Consider the following 15,417-nt stretch of genomic DNA (forward strand, 5'->3'; position numbering starts at 1 on the left):
AAGATAATCCTATACTCTATTTGTAAGGGTAGATTCAATGTTACAGTTCTATCACAAGTAAAATACATACAATTTAGTTCACACTTTATTTTAGATATATCTTGCATGTGGTCCGTCATAATTTGTACAACAAAAAACAAGTTCATAAAATGGAATACATCTGTACTGAAAAATATTTACTGCTTATAAAGAAATACTTCTCAATATACAAATAGTTAAACAAAATATTTCATTTGAAACCTAATAGAATACTTTTTCTTATAATGACATAAAATATAAATTCTTATTAACTTTGCAAATGGATATATCACATTAAAAATAATTATATATACCCAAGATTGGCATCTTAGAACAATCTCTTTTCATAAGAGAACAGACCATGCACATTTCCTTCCAGCTGAGCAGAGTATGTCCTCTTCATGAACCTCAGGGCTCCAGAGTAGCTCATCTCGCGCAGAGTGCTCACAGAGCGGGCACCGATGTCCTGGCAGCTGTGCTGCAAGCCTGTCTGCAAGTACGGCAGGAACCTCAATACTGAGCCTTTATCAACAATACTGCCACTGACTCCCTGAGCTACTCGGTGTTTATCAGATTCCTTGTGGAAGTAGCGGCTCATAGCAGATCCTTTACCATCCTTGTTCTCCATGGCTTCCAAACTGCCCATTCCTCTATACTTCTTGAGTCTGACACCATCTGAGAAGAAATATTCTCCTGGGGCCTCTGATGTACCAGCAAGCAGAGAACCCATCATTACAGTAGAAGCTCCCAATGCCAGAGATTTTACAATATGGCCAACAGATTGAATTCCACCATCAGCAATTACTGGCACATTGAACTGTCGTGCAAATGAAGCAACTTGGTACACAGCTGTGGCTTGAGGACAGCCACAGGCCATCACTTCTTGGGTTATACAAATAGATCCACTGCCCATTCCAACTCTCAATGCATCCACTCCCGCCTCAATGAGATTTTTGGCCTGCATCCTGGTCACAACATTTCCACCAATGACTTGAATGTCTGGATAAGTTTTCTTAATGTATTTAATCATTTCTATCTGATATATGGAATTTCCTTGTGAGGAATCTAATACAACAACATCTACTCCATTGCTGACAAGGAGCTTTAGTCTCTCCCTGTCTCCCTCACGGGTGCCTATGGCAGCTCCTACAAGTAGCTGCTTATTGGAATCTTTGGAAGCGTTGGGGTAGCTGCGAGCTTTCTTCAAGTCAGTTCTAGCAATCAGAGCAACTAGTTCACCAGCTCCATTAATAATTGGCAGTTTTCCTTTCTTGCTCTTCTCAAGTATATAGTTGGCATCTTGCAAAGTGACACCAGACTGGGCAGTGATCATTTCTTCTATCGGTGTCATGACCTCTTTCAAGCTCAAGTGTGGATCTCCTTCCCTGAAGTCAATGTCTCTTGATGTCACAATTCCAATGAGACGTCCACCAAGTTTACCATTTTCTGTGATAGGATAGCCTGTGAACCCATTCTTTTTCTTTGCTTCAATGACATCGGCGACTGTATTTTCAGGACCCATACAGACTGGATCCCTGATGAAACCATGCTTGTATTTTTTGACTTTGTGTACCTCGTTGGCCTGGTATTCTGGCGTACAATTGTGGTGAATGATACCGATACCGCCGCATAGGGCCATGGCAATAGCCATATCAGCTTCGGTGACAGTATCCATGGGAGTTGAGACGAGGGGGGCTTTCAGGTTAATTTTTTTGGTCAGTGGGGAAGTGAGGTCTACCTCTTCGGCGGTGAAGTTGATGTACCCGGGCAGCAGCAGGAAGTCATTGTAGGTGAGGCCCTCCCTGTTCGCGAAGATCTCCGCGGCTGACAGCCCGTCGCGCAGGTCGCCCTCCGCCCCAGTCGACATGTTTATATTGACACGTGCACTCGAAGACACCACGCAAGCACAGCTCGATGACCACGGCACCGTCTACTCTTGAAACACTTTTACGTATATGGATAGAACCCTTTTCGTTGTATATTGGACACTAAAGTACGTATGTACACGTGGTACAAGTACCTACGTGTTGTTTTTCTTGATGTGAGGTATTAACAGTCAGTTTTTGGCAGTTTCTACTTAGATTGTGTAGTATTACTGTATTTATAACTTCGTAAATTACTTTCTTTTTCTCAAAAATAAATTTATAAAAATTAAATTACTATAAAAGAGCACGATGCCGGCTCCCTGACGAAGTCGATCAAAACGACAGATTTCTTGTTAGTGTTACCACTAACAAAGGAATAAAATAAGCTAAAAATCGATATTGAGATTATTTTTTTCATTCGCCCATTTTGGTGTCAGGCTAAATTCATTCATTATAAGACCATGCTGCAAATATTAAAATTGTTCTGTGTATAGGGAAATGAGATCAACGGATTGATATTTTAACTTGACAGATCTATGTTTAGCCATTGGCCACATTTCATTACTCATTAATTGACACGTGCACTCGAAAATACTTTGCTTTACCATTTTTTTCCAAAACTGAGCGGGTTTCAAATTATGAAAGCAAAGTAGTTTGGTTAGAATATTAAATAATAAAAGTGTTTATTTTTCATAAACAAGCAACACTTTTAAACAGAGGCTCAAAGTGAAAGAATTCAAAACAGTGTGCGGATCGAAAAAAATATGAGTTTTCTTTTCGCGGGATTTTACGATTTACGCGGCAAATTATGTACGCCATATTTTTTATCGTTCTTACTTTGTTTGAAACTTAGAACTTATTTTAGGAATTCGTTCGTATAACGAATGGTATTTTATGAAAATATAATGCTACAGTAGGAGTATGGAAGCTTCTAATAAGTATACCACAGGGAATAGGAACGAGTAGCTAACTAGCTAAGTACCTACGGACTTGTAATTTTAAGGTGATGGAAACTAGAAAAAAAATAAATTATTGGTAACTATGAGCCGTAGAACAATTTTCTTGTGGTAATAAAATCTACGAAGAATCTTTGAAACGGTAAGGTATCATGTGTTTTGATGACATAGGTAGGTTAAAATTACCCTGAGTACAAGATTACAATTATAAATAGGGAGTTTATTAATGTGTCTATTTTTAGATCCATTATTTTATTTGCATTTATTGTTACTGATGCAACGCAGCCGCTTGTCTTTAAAACTAAGTTATTATCCCACGGACTTGGAAACGTCTATTGTATGTATTTTTCCACTTCATGATCCGTCATAGGCGGTAATTATTTATTATAATTACAAACTACATACTTATGATACCTACATTTGATATTACATAAATCTGTATTTAAGTAGACATTCGAAACTAAAAACCAAAGTCCTTATTATATGATCTAGATCGAGTCATCATTTTCCTAGCCTTATCCCGTTTTTCACAGGGTCCGCTTACCTAACCTGAAGATTTGACAGACCCGTGAAGGGAAATCCAGCCCAATACAGGGGGTCACATACCTCCGAAAATGCATTTCTCAGGAATATGGGTTTCCTCACGATGTTTTTCTTCACCGCTGAGCACGTGATAATCATTTATGATCCAAATATGGATTCGAAAACAAATTCTACAATCATTGGTTTAGGCCTGAGTTGGATTTGAACCTGCAACCTCAAAGTGAGAGGCAAGCGTTCTACCAACTGGGCTCCCACGGCACTCATGATCTACATCGGTTAAGTATAATAAAGGATGGGCAGGGAGTCGTTTTGGTCATATATTGTGTAAATGTGTGGATTGCGTAATAGGCCCTTTATTTTTTCCTACCTACTTAGTACTTATTTCCTACCTACTTAGTACTTACTTATTAATGCACAACTTTTTAGTAGGTACGTTGTTAAATGTTGTACTTAAGTACCTTTATTTATTCGTAGACTTACCTATAGGGAAGGGGGAAAAATTAAAAGATTCCAAATGATAAATCTGAAAAATCGTATTCCTAAACAATATCTGCGTTTTCCTTACCTACAATACTTAATACCAAATAATACTACTTTTCAACAAAGACTCGCTAAAATGCGGTTAGGCAAAGTAGACAGCTTGCAATAAGTAATGGAAATATTTAGCTGCATTGAATGCATTTTGAGATAGTTTGTAATGAGGATCTTTCCAGGTTACATTCTCCAAAAACAATGTAGATGGCGCTGTATACGTACATATGTTTCTTCGTTTAACTATGTATTTTTTTTCAAGTTTTTCGGGATAACCCTTTTTATTACACCCAGCTACGATTACCTACATCTTCCACCCATTATTATTCTGATCAAAATAAATGTGATCCAAATAACAAGCAACAATTATTTTGAAGTATGCTTCTGACATTACATTGTATTTTGGAATAATTATGTACCCGAGTAATGATAAAATATGTAGGTAATTCTCACGTTAAACCTGTACAATGCCATCTATATTGTTTTTGGTGAACGTAGCCTGGGAAATCCCTCATCAAAACTAAGGTACATTAAATAAAAAGTACCTAATGAACAATAGGAATAAATACTGGCGCGGTTTAAATAAGTAAGAGAACTCTACTGAAAATACTGACTTTATGTCGAAGATTTTATGGATAAGTATCTACCTAAGTAAGTAAAATATACTTATACCTATTTGTTCATTTATAAGTAGAGTATAAGGGTTTACATATCACTAGGACACCATTGGTTGCACAACCAACAAAATACCATATAAAGTAGCGTCTATTACAACAGCGTACATTTTGTTAGTGACGCGATCGTGGTTGCGAGTGACCTAAGCATCAATTTTTCGAAAAAAGAATACACGAACTACCTAATTCATTTTATTGTAGTAGGATAGAAGTCTACTAATCGGGTTGTACGCATTCCGTGGAGCCGTTGACTCTGTAGTATCCCGTCGGGCACTTGTCGCCGTCGAAGTTGGCTCGTTGATCTAGCGACGGAGGGCTGACGTTGGTGTTATCACCTACAGTACTGTTTCCAGGTAATAGAGGCTTCTGCGTCGAGATATCAGGCCGTGTAATAATTGCAGGCGGTACTTTACTCGTCATATTTACTTCACCTCGTTCGAAGTCCGGTCTCTCCTCGGAATCGACCTTGTCGTATACGTCGCTGTTATTTTGAACGGCGATGTTGCCCGAGGTGGATTCTGTGGTAATGCGAGGCTGAGGTTGGTTGGTTACGTTATTTTCCACTCCGAGCGTTGTTTGCGGTATAAAAAGTTCTCGTCTGGGTTGATTCGCCCTGGCGGCCGGAAGGTTACCGTCGCTTCCGCTGTTGCGCAAGAGTTGATCGAAGGACGGCCGGTTCTGGAACCGCCGCGGCAGAGGAGGGAGGAACTGCACAATCACTTGTCCCGGGGGTTGCACTGGTAATCTGGGTATCGCCGACGTACTTACAAACTGGGGTATAAACGACTGTTCCATGGTTTGACTTGCTGTTAGCATACACATAGTAATCATGAATCGGATCATGACGAGATTGTTTTGAACTTTGTAACCAGTCGCTTGTTTCACTGCACTGTTTGTTTTGATTGTTTAACTAAGTTTATTTATTGACACGGTTGAGTTAGATTACAATGGTGTTAGTTGGGAAACAGCTGGTCGCGTAATAAGGAGTCGCGGCGCGTCTGTCGTCGCGGTCTCCACGGTTTTTTGCACTTAAGGCCAAGTTTAATGATGCTTGATGTTAGTATCGTGAATACAATAAAGGCGGAAATCTTAGCGGATTAGACGCGGTTACGCGCTTAGCTTAATTTGTATTAGTACATAATTACATTTCGTATATCTGCTTTCAGATATTTCTGACCGGACAGGTGTGCCAAACGGAGCAAACTGAGTGTTTATGTAAAGGTTCTATAAATAAGTAGTCTTGCTACTTTTATCAGTTAAGACTGTAGAAGGACACTGTAACTAGTTTCGAATGTCTACTCCTTAATTCCGAGTCAAGCGGAGAATCCCATTCCGTAGCTAACTGAGTATACCTAATAAAATCATGGTCGGACGAAGACAACCTTTAGCGTGGACTTAAAAAAATATTGTGGGATTCCCTGCGAACCAGCTTGCTTACGTCCATATTTTAATCAGTTATTTAAATTAGGCCAATTATATATAAGTAGCTGTAAAATTAGTTGAAGTGCTTTTTGCGATTTGAAAGTAAGTAGGCATGTTTGGCTATTTGTCACCTCGTATAAAGTTCAAAATCGCGACGTCACTGATTTGTATGCGACACACGTCATACAGCTAACATGATGAACTTATTTACAGGCGCTGTGCTGTTAAACTGTCGTTATTCGAGCTAATATTAAAATTGAGAAAGCGACTCTATTTTTTTTAGTTACCCTTTTATGTTAACTTTTCACGTCTAGGTCTATATCGCTGCACCCAGTTGGATGAGGACACAAAGTTATCTAGGCCAAAACATAAGGATTGATTTTGCTTACCAGTAACCGAGTAATCTGTATCATCACTCGACTCCGATCACTTCCGAGGTAAATGTCTAAAAAAGCCACGACAAAAAAGGAAATCTTTTATTTTTGTGCACCTATTTATCTACTATTTATACTTAGGAATCTGTATCATGTGATTAGTGGCTACAATCTACCATAACATATACAAAAAAATGCTAAAAAATATAACGGCCCGGAGAAGGTCGCGAGAAATACTCAATAGCATAAACATTGCTCTTAATTTTCTATAAGTAAGTTGCACCACTAAGGTGTGCAACTTACTTGACTAGAAATTATGCACGTATTATCAGGCGTTTATAAAAACTATTTTTTTATCATATCTATCAAATAAAAGACAACTCCACATGTCCCCAGAAGACAGCTTGGCTTTGGGCTCATTGTTTAACTGGGTCGATCATGATATGCCTGGACAGATCACGATGTGTGATTATGTGATTCAAAACGTCTTCAAAAAAGGTATCTTCTGGGCGGTTGTGAAGTTGTGGTCGGGTGTCAGCCGATATAAAAAAAAAGAGTTTGATTGCAATTGTAGAGTATAAAAAAAGATGTCATAGTTACATTATGAAAAGAAAAAATACAGTATAGTATATCTAGGTAAGTTGTGTGTGAGTTGTAATCTCTGTGTTGTAGTTTTAGTATTCCAAACAAAGCCCAATGCTTGGCAATTCAATCATGACTCATACGCTAATAATGACATAATGTAACGGTGAGTGTCAATGCATTTTATAGAATCTTCTGCAGTTTTACGATCCCGACGACCCGATTACTTTAGCCATAGAGACGGCCAATCAGCTCGCAACGACAAACACTTCAGGGGAGTTAAAATGGCAATATTGCTTTCTTAGATGATTTGCTTCGATGTGGCCCCCTGAACCCCGATACCGACCCGGCCGGCGCTCAACGATTTCCCTCATTCAGGTTCGCGGTCAACTGGGTACGCTCGCTCGGGTCTTAAATGTTGTACCGGGTAAGAGCCAGTTAATGCCATTTGCGGCAAATCTACAATAAGTCACGGCAAAAAAAATAAGTAGTTCCACAAAATAAGCCCACTCAGAATGAGACTGGCAGGCAGTAATACATAGAAACATAATGATTTGACTTTACTTTAGCTCCAAGTCTAGTAAGTGGTTGATTTCTTGTAGTGGTTGCCTGGAAGCAATTGCTCTAGAGCAGTAAGCCCGCTCAATTGTACTGTAACCATGTAGGTATTATGTCTGCTTGATAAAATTCTGTGCAAAAAGTCCTGTACAATAAAGTCTCATCATTGTCATTGGCCTTATACGTCTGTTTCAGGCGATTTATGACGTCATTGCCTCGAAGAAATGCACTTTGTTTCGAGCGGCAAACTACCGCACACTGCAGGAGAAGTCTCCAACTGGTGGATTGTTGTCGGTTTGATGGCGTTTCATTCTCCTGCTAGCCAGTGTGTCAAACTATAAAAAAGTCAATAAAGTCTATTCGATTTGATAATGGATAGAGAATAGAGGCTATTCTCTTGGCAATGGCCAAGCAGTCAAACACGGTAGGCTCGGGAAAAACGTTAAAAAGGGCATTGGCACTCGCCTGCCAAAAGAGTTAAAAAAGTCAACGGAAAATAAACAAAACTTAATGTTAATAAGATAAACCTGTTCTGTTTCACGAAACGTTCAAAAAACTTAATTAATTCCACAAAATATGTGACCACACACTGCGTCATTGCTACTTACGAATACATATTAATTAGTAAATACTTTAAACCTATTGTTGTATCGCAGATGCGGTGTTATATGACATGTCTGAAATTTGCTTCCCATGTCTTCTAATATTTGGCTTTTCAGGACACCTCTGTGGTTCAGCGATGGTCTAGTCATGGGTCACAGGGTTCGGCTCTCGGTGAGAACATTAATCATTTTGTGAGTGCAGTAAATAGCATTATTTTTGTTAATTATTGATAAGTCATTTCGTGTTTAGAAGTGTTTAAGTGTGTAAATAAATATTTTGACTTATTTTGTGAGACTGTTTGCTTAGGGCATTACGGAAATGTGGAGAAAGGTTGGTTGGAAAGACAGATTTGTGGTCGCTCCTGTAAACCCGTACATGTACTTTGAGGCTAAGGAATGCAATCCCGATTCGAGATCGACAATTCGAGATCCCGCGTGATTGGAAATATCAATCAAACGATGAAAATTACTTGTTTGTGATAGTGAGGTTAATTATAAAATATTTTTGAAAGAAAACAATAACCTTAATTCTTCAATATTACTAACTAAATAATTATGTTTTATTTGGAAATGAGCATAATTAAAATCAAAAGTATCAAGGAGATTCGCCCAAACCGCTTTTGGTTTTGGGGGACAAAGTAATCTTCGATTGAGAGTGATTATATGAATGATAAGGAGGATAAAATCTGTCTATTACTTGGACGGGGGAAAATAAACTAAGTATTCATTGAAAACGTGACTTATTCACTTAGGTGCCAATTGACTTATATTGTTTAGGGAAAAACATGTTAACTTATCTCACAGCTTCGTCTAACCGCAAGAATTCAATTCTTAGGAAATATGTCTGTACTTGCTTACTGTACAATCATATTTATTTATGATGAATGACTTATTTATGACACTCCTTAAGTACCTCACATACTCCTCGTACAACTAGGTATAATAACAGTCTATAAACAACAGTCTATTAACAGTCTATATACGTCCCACTGCTGCCCAAGTAGCATTTTGTTCCATTTAAGAGTACACATTTAGTTCCAAGGTGAACTTAAAGCATTACTACAGTTCACTCGTGATGTATTAGCTGCATTATTGCAATTAATTACACCTATACCTGTCTAAGGGACGTATAGGAGTGTAGAGTAATACTTTTATACGATTATGGGTGTTATAATACTCTAACAACTATCCTTTAGTCAGCTTTCTGACTAAGAGCATTATAGGAGGGTAGAGATACGGCAACCGCTGTTTAACGGCCTATTTGTTCGATGTTATAGAGCTAGCATTTTAATATAACACTTGTGGTCATTTATAAAGCCAAAGGCTGTTATGTTTACTTGTTTTAGACTGTTATACAGCCAGTAGCTGTATTAGGACTTGTTTGTGATACTTAAAATAACCTTTTTTTACTATCTGTACAGAAGTGTTTAAATGATTCACATGTGGACTCTAGGCTGTTAGAAAGACCATTGTGTTGTCCATTAACATCAATAGCAGTTTATTTGTCCACAAGTACTACTCTTATTTGCTGTAAGCTGAACATGAATGTGAATGTGATATTCTATTACACTTTTTCCCAAGCGCCATTGCAACCGTTGTTGGTGGTTCCGTACATGATGCAGAGGAAAATATTATGCCTGAACCTGAAAGTTCCCTTCAAAATAATGGTGATTGCAAACAAATTATTTTCTGTCCTTTTCTGTTTATCTAGTTTGTTTACATTATTTTAAATACCTCCTTGAACAGAGTAGTGTTTTTGTAATGTAAATACTCTGACGCCAACTGTGAGTCTCACACAAAAAGGTGATTTTTGTTAGTTTGTTACAAAATTTGTACTTTAGGTATTCATACTTGACTATAAGTAACTGGGCATTTTTAACTGGGCATTTAACGGCCATTAATAATTTTTATTGCGGATCTCTAAAATTTCAGTATTTGAAGAAAGAATTAAAGATACACAATTGTCCTGAACTACATCTTAAAGCTGTACATAAGTTCACATTAGAATAAATTAATTGGCATTGGCGCTGTAGTGGTACAAATGTGGGACTTCATATAGATAACAGCATTCTAACAGAACACATGTGAACCTAATATACGCTCACCGCATTAAATAGGAGTTATAACAGTTCACATAGCCGTATTTCATTTCCACCATTTTGTTCTACGTAACCTAAAATATTTACCAAATAAATCTACAAGATTAATGCAGATTTATCACAAAATACGCAGATAGAGCGAATGAGTTTTGGTTTCATGTTAAAATTAATTACCGTAGTATAATTATAATGGCAATAAAATATCAAAAACTGAAAATGTAAATTTTCCTCTCAGCCAGTTTTAAATATTTCAAAATGAATAAAGCGTTTTTACAGAGGCGCGTGAAATTTTTAGTTGTCAATATGTATACATTTCACGATAAAGTTGCATTCCCATGGCATTAACATGATATGGTATATAAAACAGGTACTAATCGCGTGTTATACACTTCTCATCAAAAAAATCGAAACACTTTCGTTTTCATTGTTTCTGTCCGAATTTAACACAAAAAAGAATTCATACGATGAAAAAAAAAAACATAAATGTATAGCTGGCAGTTTGGCCATTACAGTAATAAGCGAAAATTCTAAATTCAAAATTAGAATTTCATTTGTTTATCTTATAAACGAAATGAATCACTGTTTTGAGACAAATGTGTGTTTAGGGTTGGAGTACATTTAGCGTTTAAAAACTAAAAATTGGCGCCTATCCTTAAACTTTTTGTTTTTTATTTCAATACTGTGACTTTGGGACGTCTGAAAAAAGGTTTTTTTTCTAAAACGTATGGATACTTCGCCCACAGAAGCCGCCCAAGTTGTGGCATTGCTGGATTCTGGCCTTAGTCAGCGTGTTGTGGCTGCAAGACTGCATCTAAGCCTATCATCTGTTCATAGAGTCTATAAACGTTATCGGGAGACTGGTTTGTTCACGCGCCGTTCAGGATCTTACATTTTGTTAGTGACGCGATCGTGGTTGCGAGTGACCTAAGCATCAATTTTTCGAAAAAAGAATACACGAACTACCTAATTCATTTTATTGTAGTAGGATAGAAGTCTACTAATCGGGTTGTACGCATTCCGTGGAGCCGTTGACTCTGTAGTATCCCGTCGGGCACTTGTCGCCGTCGAAGTTGGCTCGTTGATCTAGCGACGGAGGGCTGACGTTGGTGTTATCACCTACAGTACTGTTTCCAGGTAATAGAGGCTTCTGCGTCGAGATATCAGGCCGTGTAATAATTGCAGGCGGTACTTTACTCGTCATATTTACTTCACCTCGTTCGAAGTCCGGTCTCTCCTCGGAATCGACCTTGTCGTATACGTCGCTGTTATTTTGAACGGCGATGTTGCCCGAGGTGGATTCTGTGGTAATGCGAGGCTGAGGTTGGTTGGTTACGTTATTTTCCACTCCGAGCGTTGTTTGCGGTATAAAAAGTTCTCGTCTGGGTTGATTCGCCCTGGCGGCCGGAAGGTTACCGTCGCTTCCGCTGTTGCGCAAGAGTTGATCGAAGGACGGCCGGTTCTGGAACCGCCGCGGCAGAGGAGGGAGGAACTGCACAATCACTTGTCCCGGGGGTTGCACTGGTAATCTGGGTATCGCCGACGTACTTACAAACTGGGGTATAAACGACTGTTCCATGGTTTGACTTGCTGTTAGCATACACATAGTAATCATGAATCGGATCATGACGAGATTGTTTTGAACTTTGTAACCAGTCGCTTGTTTCACTGCACTGTTTGTTTTGATTGTTTAACTAAGTTTATTTATTGACACGGTTGAGTTAGATTACAATGGTGTTAGTTGGGAAACAGCTGGTCGCGTAATAAGGAGTCGCGGCGCGTCTGTCGTCGCGGTCTCCACGGTTTTTTGCACTTAAGGCCAAGTTTAATGATGCTTGATGTTAGTATCGTGAATACAATAAAGGCGGAAATCTTAGCGGATTAGACGCGGTTACGCGCTTAGCTTAATTTGTATTAGTACATAATTACATTTCGTATATCTGCTTTCAGATATTTCTGACCGGACAGGTGTGCCAAACGGAGCAAACTGAGTGTTTATGTAAAGGTTCTATAAATAAGTAGTCTTGCTACTTTTATCAGTTAAGACTGTAGAAGGACACTGTAACTAGTTTCGAATGTCTACTCCTTAATTCCGAGTCAAGCGGAGAATCCCATTCCGTAGCTAACTGAGTATACCTAATAAAATCATGGTCGGACGAAGACAACCTTTAGCGTGGACTTAAAAAAATATTGTGGGATTCCCTGCGAACCAGCTTGCTTACGTCCATATTTTAATCAGTTATTTAAATTAGGCCAATTATATATAAGTAGCTGTAAAATTAGTTGAAGTGCTTTTTGCGATTTGAAAGTAAGTAGGCATGTTTGGCTATTTGTCACCTCGTATAAAGTTCAAAATCGCGACGTCACTGATTTGTATGCGACACACGTCATACAGCTAACATGATGAACTTATTTACAGGCGCTGTGCTGTTAAACTGTCGTTATTCGAGCTAATATTAAAATTGAGAAAGCGACTCTATTTTTTTTAGTTACCCTTTTATGTTAACTTTTCACGTCTAGGTCTATATCGCTGCACCCAGTTGGATGAGGACACAAAGTTATCTAGGCCAAAACATAAGGATTGATTTTGCTTACCAGTAACCGAGTAATCTGTATCATCACTCGACTCCGATCACTTCCGAGGTAAATGTCTAAAAAAGCCACGACAAAAAAGGAAATCTTTTATTTTTGTGCACCTATTTATCTACTATTTATACTTAGGAATCTGTATCATGTGATTAGTGGCTACAATCTACCATAACATATACAAAAAAATGCTAAAAAATATAACGGCCCGGAGAAGGTCGCGAGAAATACTCAATAGCATAAACATTGCTCTTAATTTTCTATAAGTAAGTTGCACCACTAAGGTGTGCAACTTACTTGACTAGAAATTATGCACGTATTATCAGGCGTTTATAAAAACTATTTTTTTATCATATCTATCAAATAAAAGACAACTCCACATGTCCCCAGAAGACAGCTTGGCTTTGGGCTCATTGTTTAACTGGGTCGATCATGATATGCCTGGACAGATCACGATGTGTGATTATGTGATTCAAAACGTCTTCAAAAAAGGTATCTTCTGGGCGGTTGTGAAGTTGTGGTCGGGTGTCAGCCGATATAAAAAAAAAGAGTTTGATTGCAATTGTAGAGTATAAAAAAAGATGTCATAGTTACATTATGAAAAGAAAAAATACAGTATAGTATATCTAGGTAAGTTGTGTGTGAGTTGTAATCTCTGTGTTGTAGTTTTAGTATTCCAAACAAAGCCCAATGCTTGGCAATTCAATCATGACTCATACGCTAATAATGACATAATGTAACGGTGAGTGTCAATGCATTTTATAGAATCTTCTGCAGTTTTACGATCCCGACGACCCGATTACTTTAGCCATAGAGACGGCCAATCAGCTCGCAACGACAAACACTTCAGGGGAGTTAAAATGGCAATATTGCTTTCTTAGATGATTTGCTTCGATGTGGCCCCCTGAACCCCGATACCGACCCGGCCGGCGCTCAACGATTTCCCTCATTCAGGTTCGCGGTCAACTGGGTACGCTCGCTCGGGTCTTAAATGTTGTACCGGGTAAGAGCCAGTTAATGCCATTTGCGGCAAATCTACAATAAGTCACGGCAAAAAAAATAAGTAGTTCCACAAAATAAGCCCACTCAGAATGAGACTGGCAGGCAGTAATACATAGAAACATAATGATTTGACTTTACTTTAGCTCCAAGTCTAGTAAGTGGTTGATTTCTTGTAGTGGTTGCCTGGAAGCAATTGCTCTAGAGCAGTAAGCCCGCTCAATTGTACTGTAACCATGTAGGTATTATGTCTGCTTGATAAAATTCTGTGCAAAAAGTCCTGTACAATAAAGTCTCATCATTGTCATTGGCCTTATACGTCTGTTTCAGGCGATTTATGACGTCATTGCCTCGAAGAAATGCACTTTGTTTCGAGCGGCAAACTACCGCACACTGCAGGAGAAGTCTCCAACTGGTGGATTGTTGTCGGTTTGATGGCGTTTCATTCTCCTGCTAGCCAGTGTGTCAAACTATAAAAAAGTCAATAAAGTCTATTCGATTTGATAATGGATAGAGAATAGAGGCTATTCTCTTGGCAATGGCCAAGCAGTCAAACACGGTAGGCTCGGGAAAAACGTTAAAAAGGGCATTGGCACTCGCCTGCCAAAAGAGTTAAAAAAGTCAACGGAAAATAAACAAAACTTAATGTTAATAAGATAAACCTGTTCTGTTTCACGAAACGTTCAAAAAACTTAATTAATTCCACAAAATATGTGACCACACACTGCGTCATTGCTACTTACGAATACATATTAATTAGTAAATACTTTAAACCTATTGTTGTATCGCAGATGCGGTGTTATATGACATGTCTGAAATTTGCTTCCCATGTCTTCTAATATTTGGCTTTTCAGGACACCTCTGTGGTTCAGCGATGGTCTAGTCATGGGTCACAGGGTTCGGCTCTCGGTGAGAACATTAATCATTTTGTGAGTGCAGTAAATAGCATTATTTTTGTTAATTATTGATAAGTCATTTCGTGTTTAGAAGTGTTTAAGTGTGTAAATAAATATTTTGACTTATTTTGTGAGACTGTTTGCTTAGGGCATTACGGAAATGTGGAGAAAGGTTGGTTGGAAAGACAGATTTGTGGTCGCTCCTGTAAACCCGTACATGTACTTTGAGGCTAAGGAATGCAATCCCGATTCGAGATCGACAATTCGAGATCCCGCGTGATTGGAAATATCAATCAAACGATGAAAATTACTTGTTTGTGATAGTGAGGTTAATTATAAAATATTTTTGAAAGAAAACAATAACCTTAATTCTTCAATATTACTAACTAAATAATTATGTTTTATTTGGAAATGAGCATAATTAAAATCAAAAGTATCAAGGAGATTCGCCCAAACCGCTTTTGGTTTTGGGGGACAAAGTAATCTTCGATTGAGAGTGATTATATGAATGATAAGGAGGATAAAATCTGTCTATTACTTGGACGGGGGAAAATAAACTAAGTATTCATTGAAAACGTGACTTATTCACTTAGGTGCCAATTGACTTATATTGTTTAGGGAAAAACATGTTAACTTATCTCACAGCTTCGTCTAACCGCAAGAATTCAATTCTTAGGAAATATGTCTGTACTTGCTTACTGTACAATCATATTTA

At 38.2% G+C, this 15,417-nt stretch overlaps 1 protein-coding gene across 1 annotated transcript; it reads right to left on the minus strand.

Moving 5' to 3' along the window:
* Positions 1 to 71: 71 nt before the first annotated feature.
* LOC126382372 (inosine-5'-monophosphate dehydrogenase) lies at positions 72 to 2,227 on the minus strand. The gene has a single exon (XM_050032205.1). It carries the CDS (start codon positions 1,883 to 1,885, stop codon positions 347 to 349), a length of 1,539 nt encoding a protein of 512 aa, XP_049888162.1. The 5' UTR covers positions 1,886 to 2,227; the 3' UTR covers positions 72 to 346.
* Between the last annotated feature and the right edge of the window lie 13,190 nt (positions 2,228 to 15,417).

This window comes from Pectinophora gossypiella, chromosome 4 (assembly GCF_024362695.1).
Source record: "Pectinophora gossypiella chromosome 4, ilPecGoss1.1, whole genome shotgun sequence".
NCBI lineage: Eukaryota > Metazoa > Arthropoda > Insecta > Lepidoptera > Gelechiidae > Pectinophora > Pectinophora gossypiella.

Bases quoted from the DNA above. Each gene is read 5' to 3' on its own strand.
- LOC126382372 (XM_050032205.1), bottom strand. From the start codon at position 1,885: ATGTCGACTGGGGCGGAGGGCGACCTGCGCGACGGGCTGTCAGCCGCG.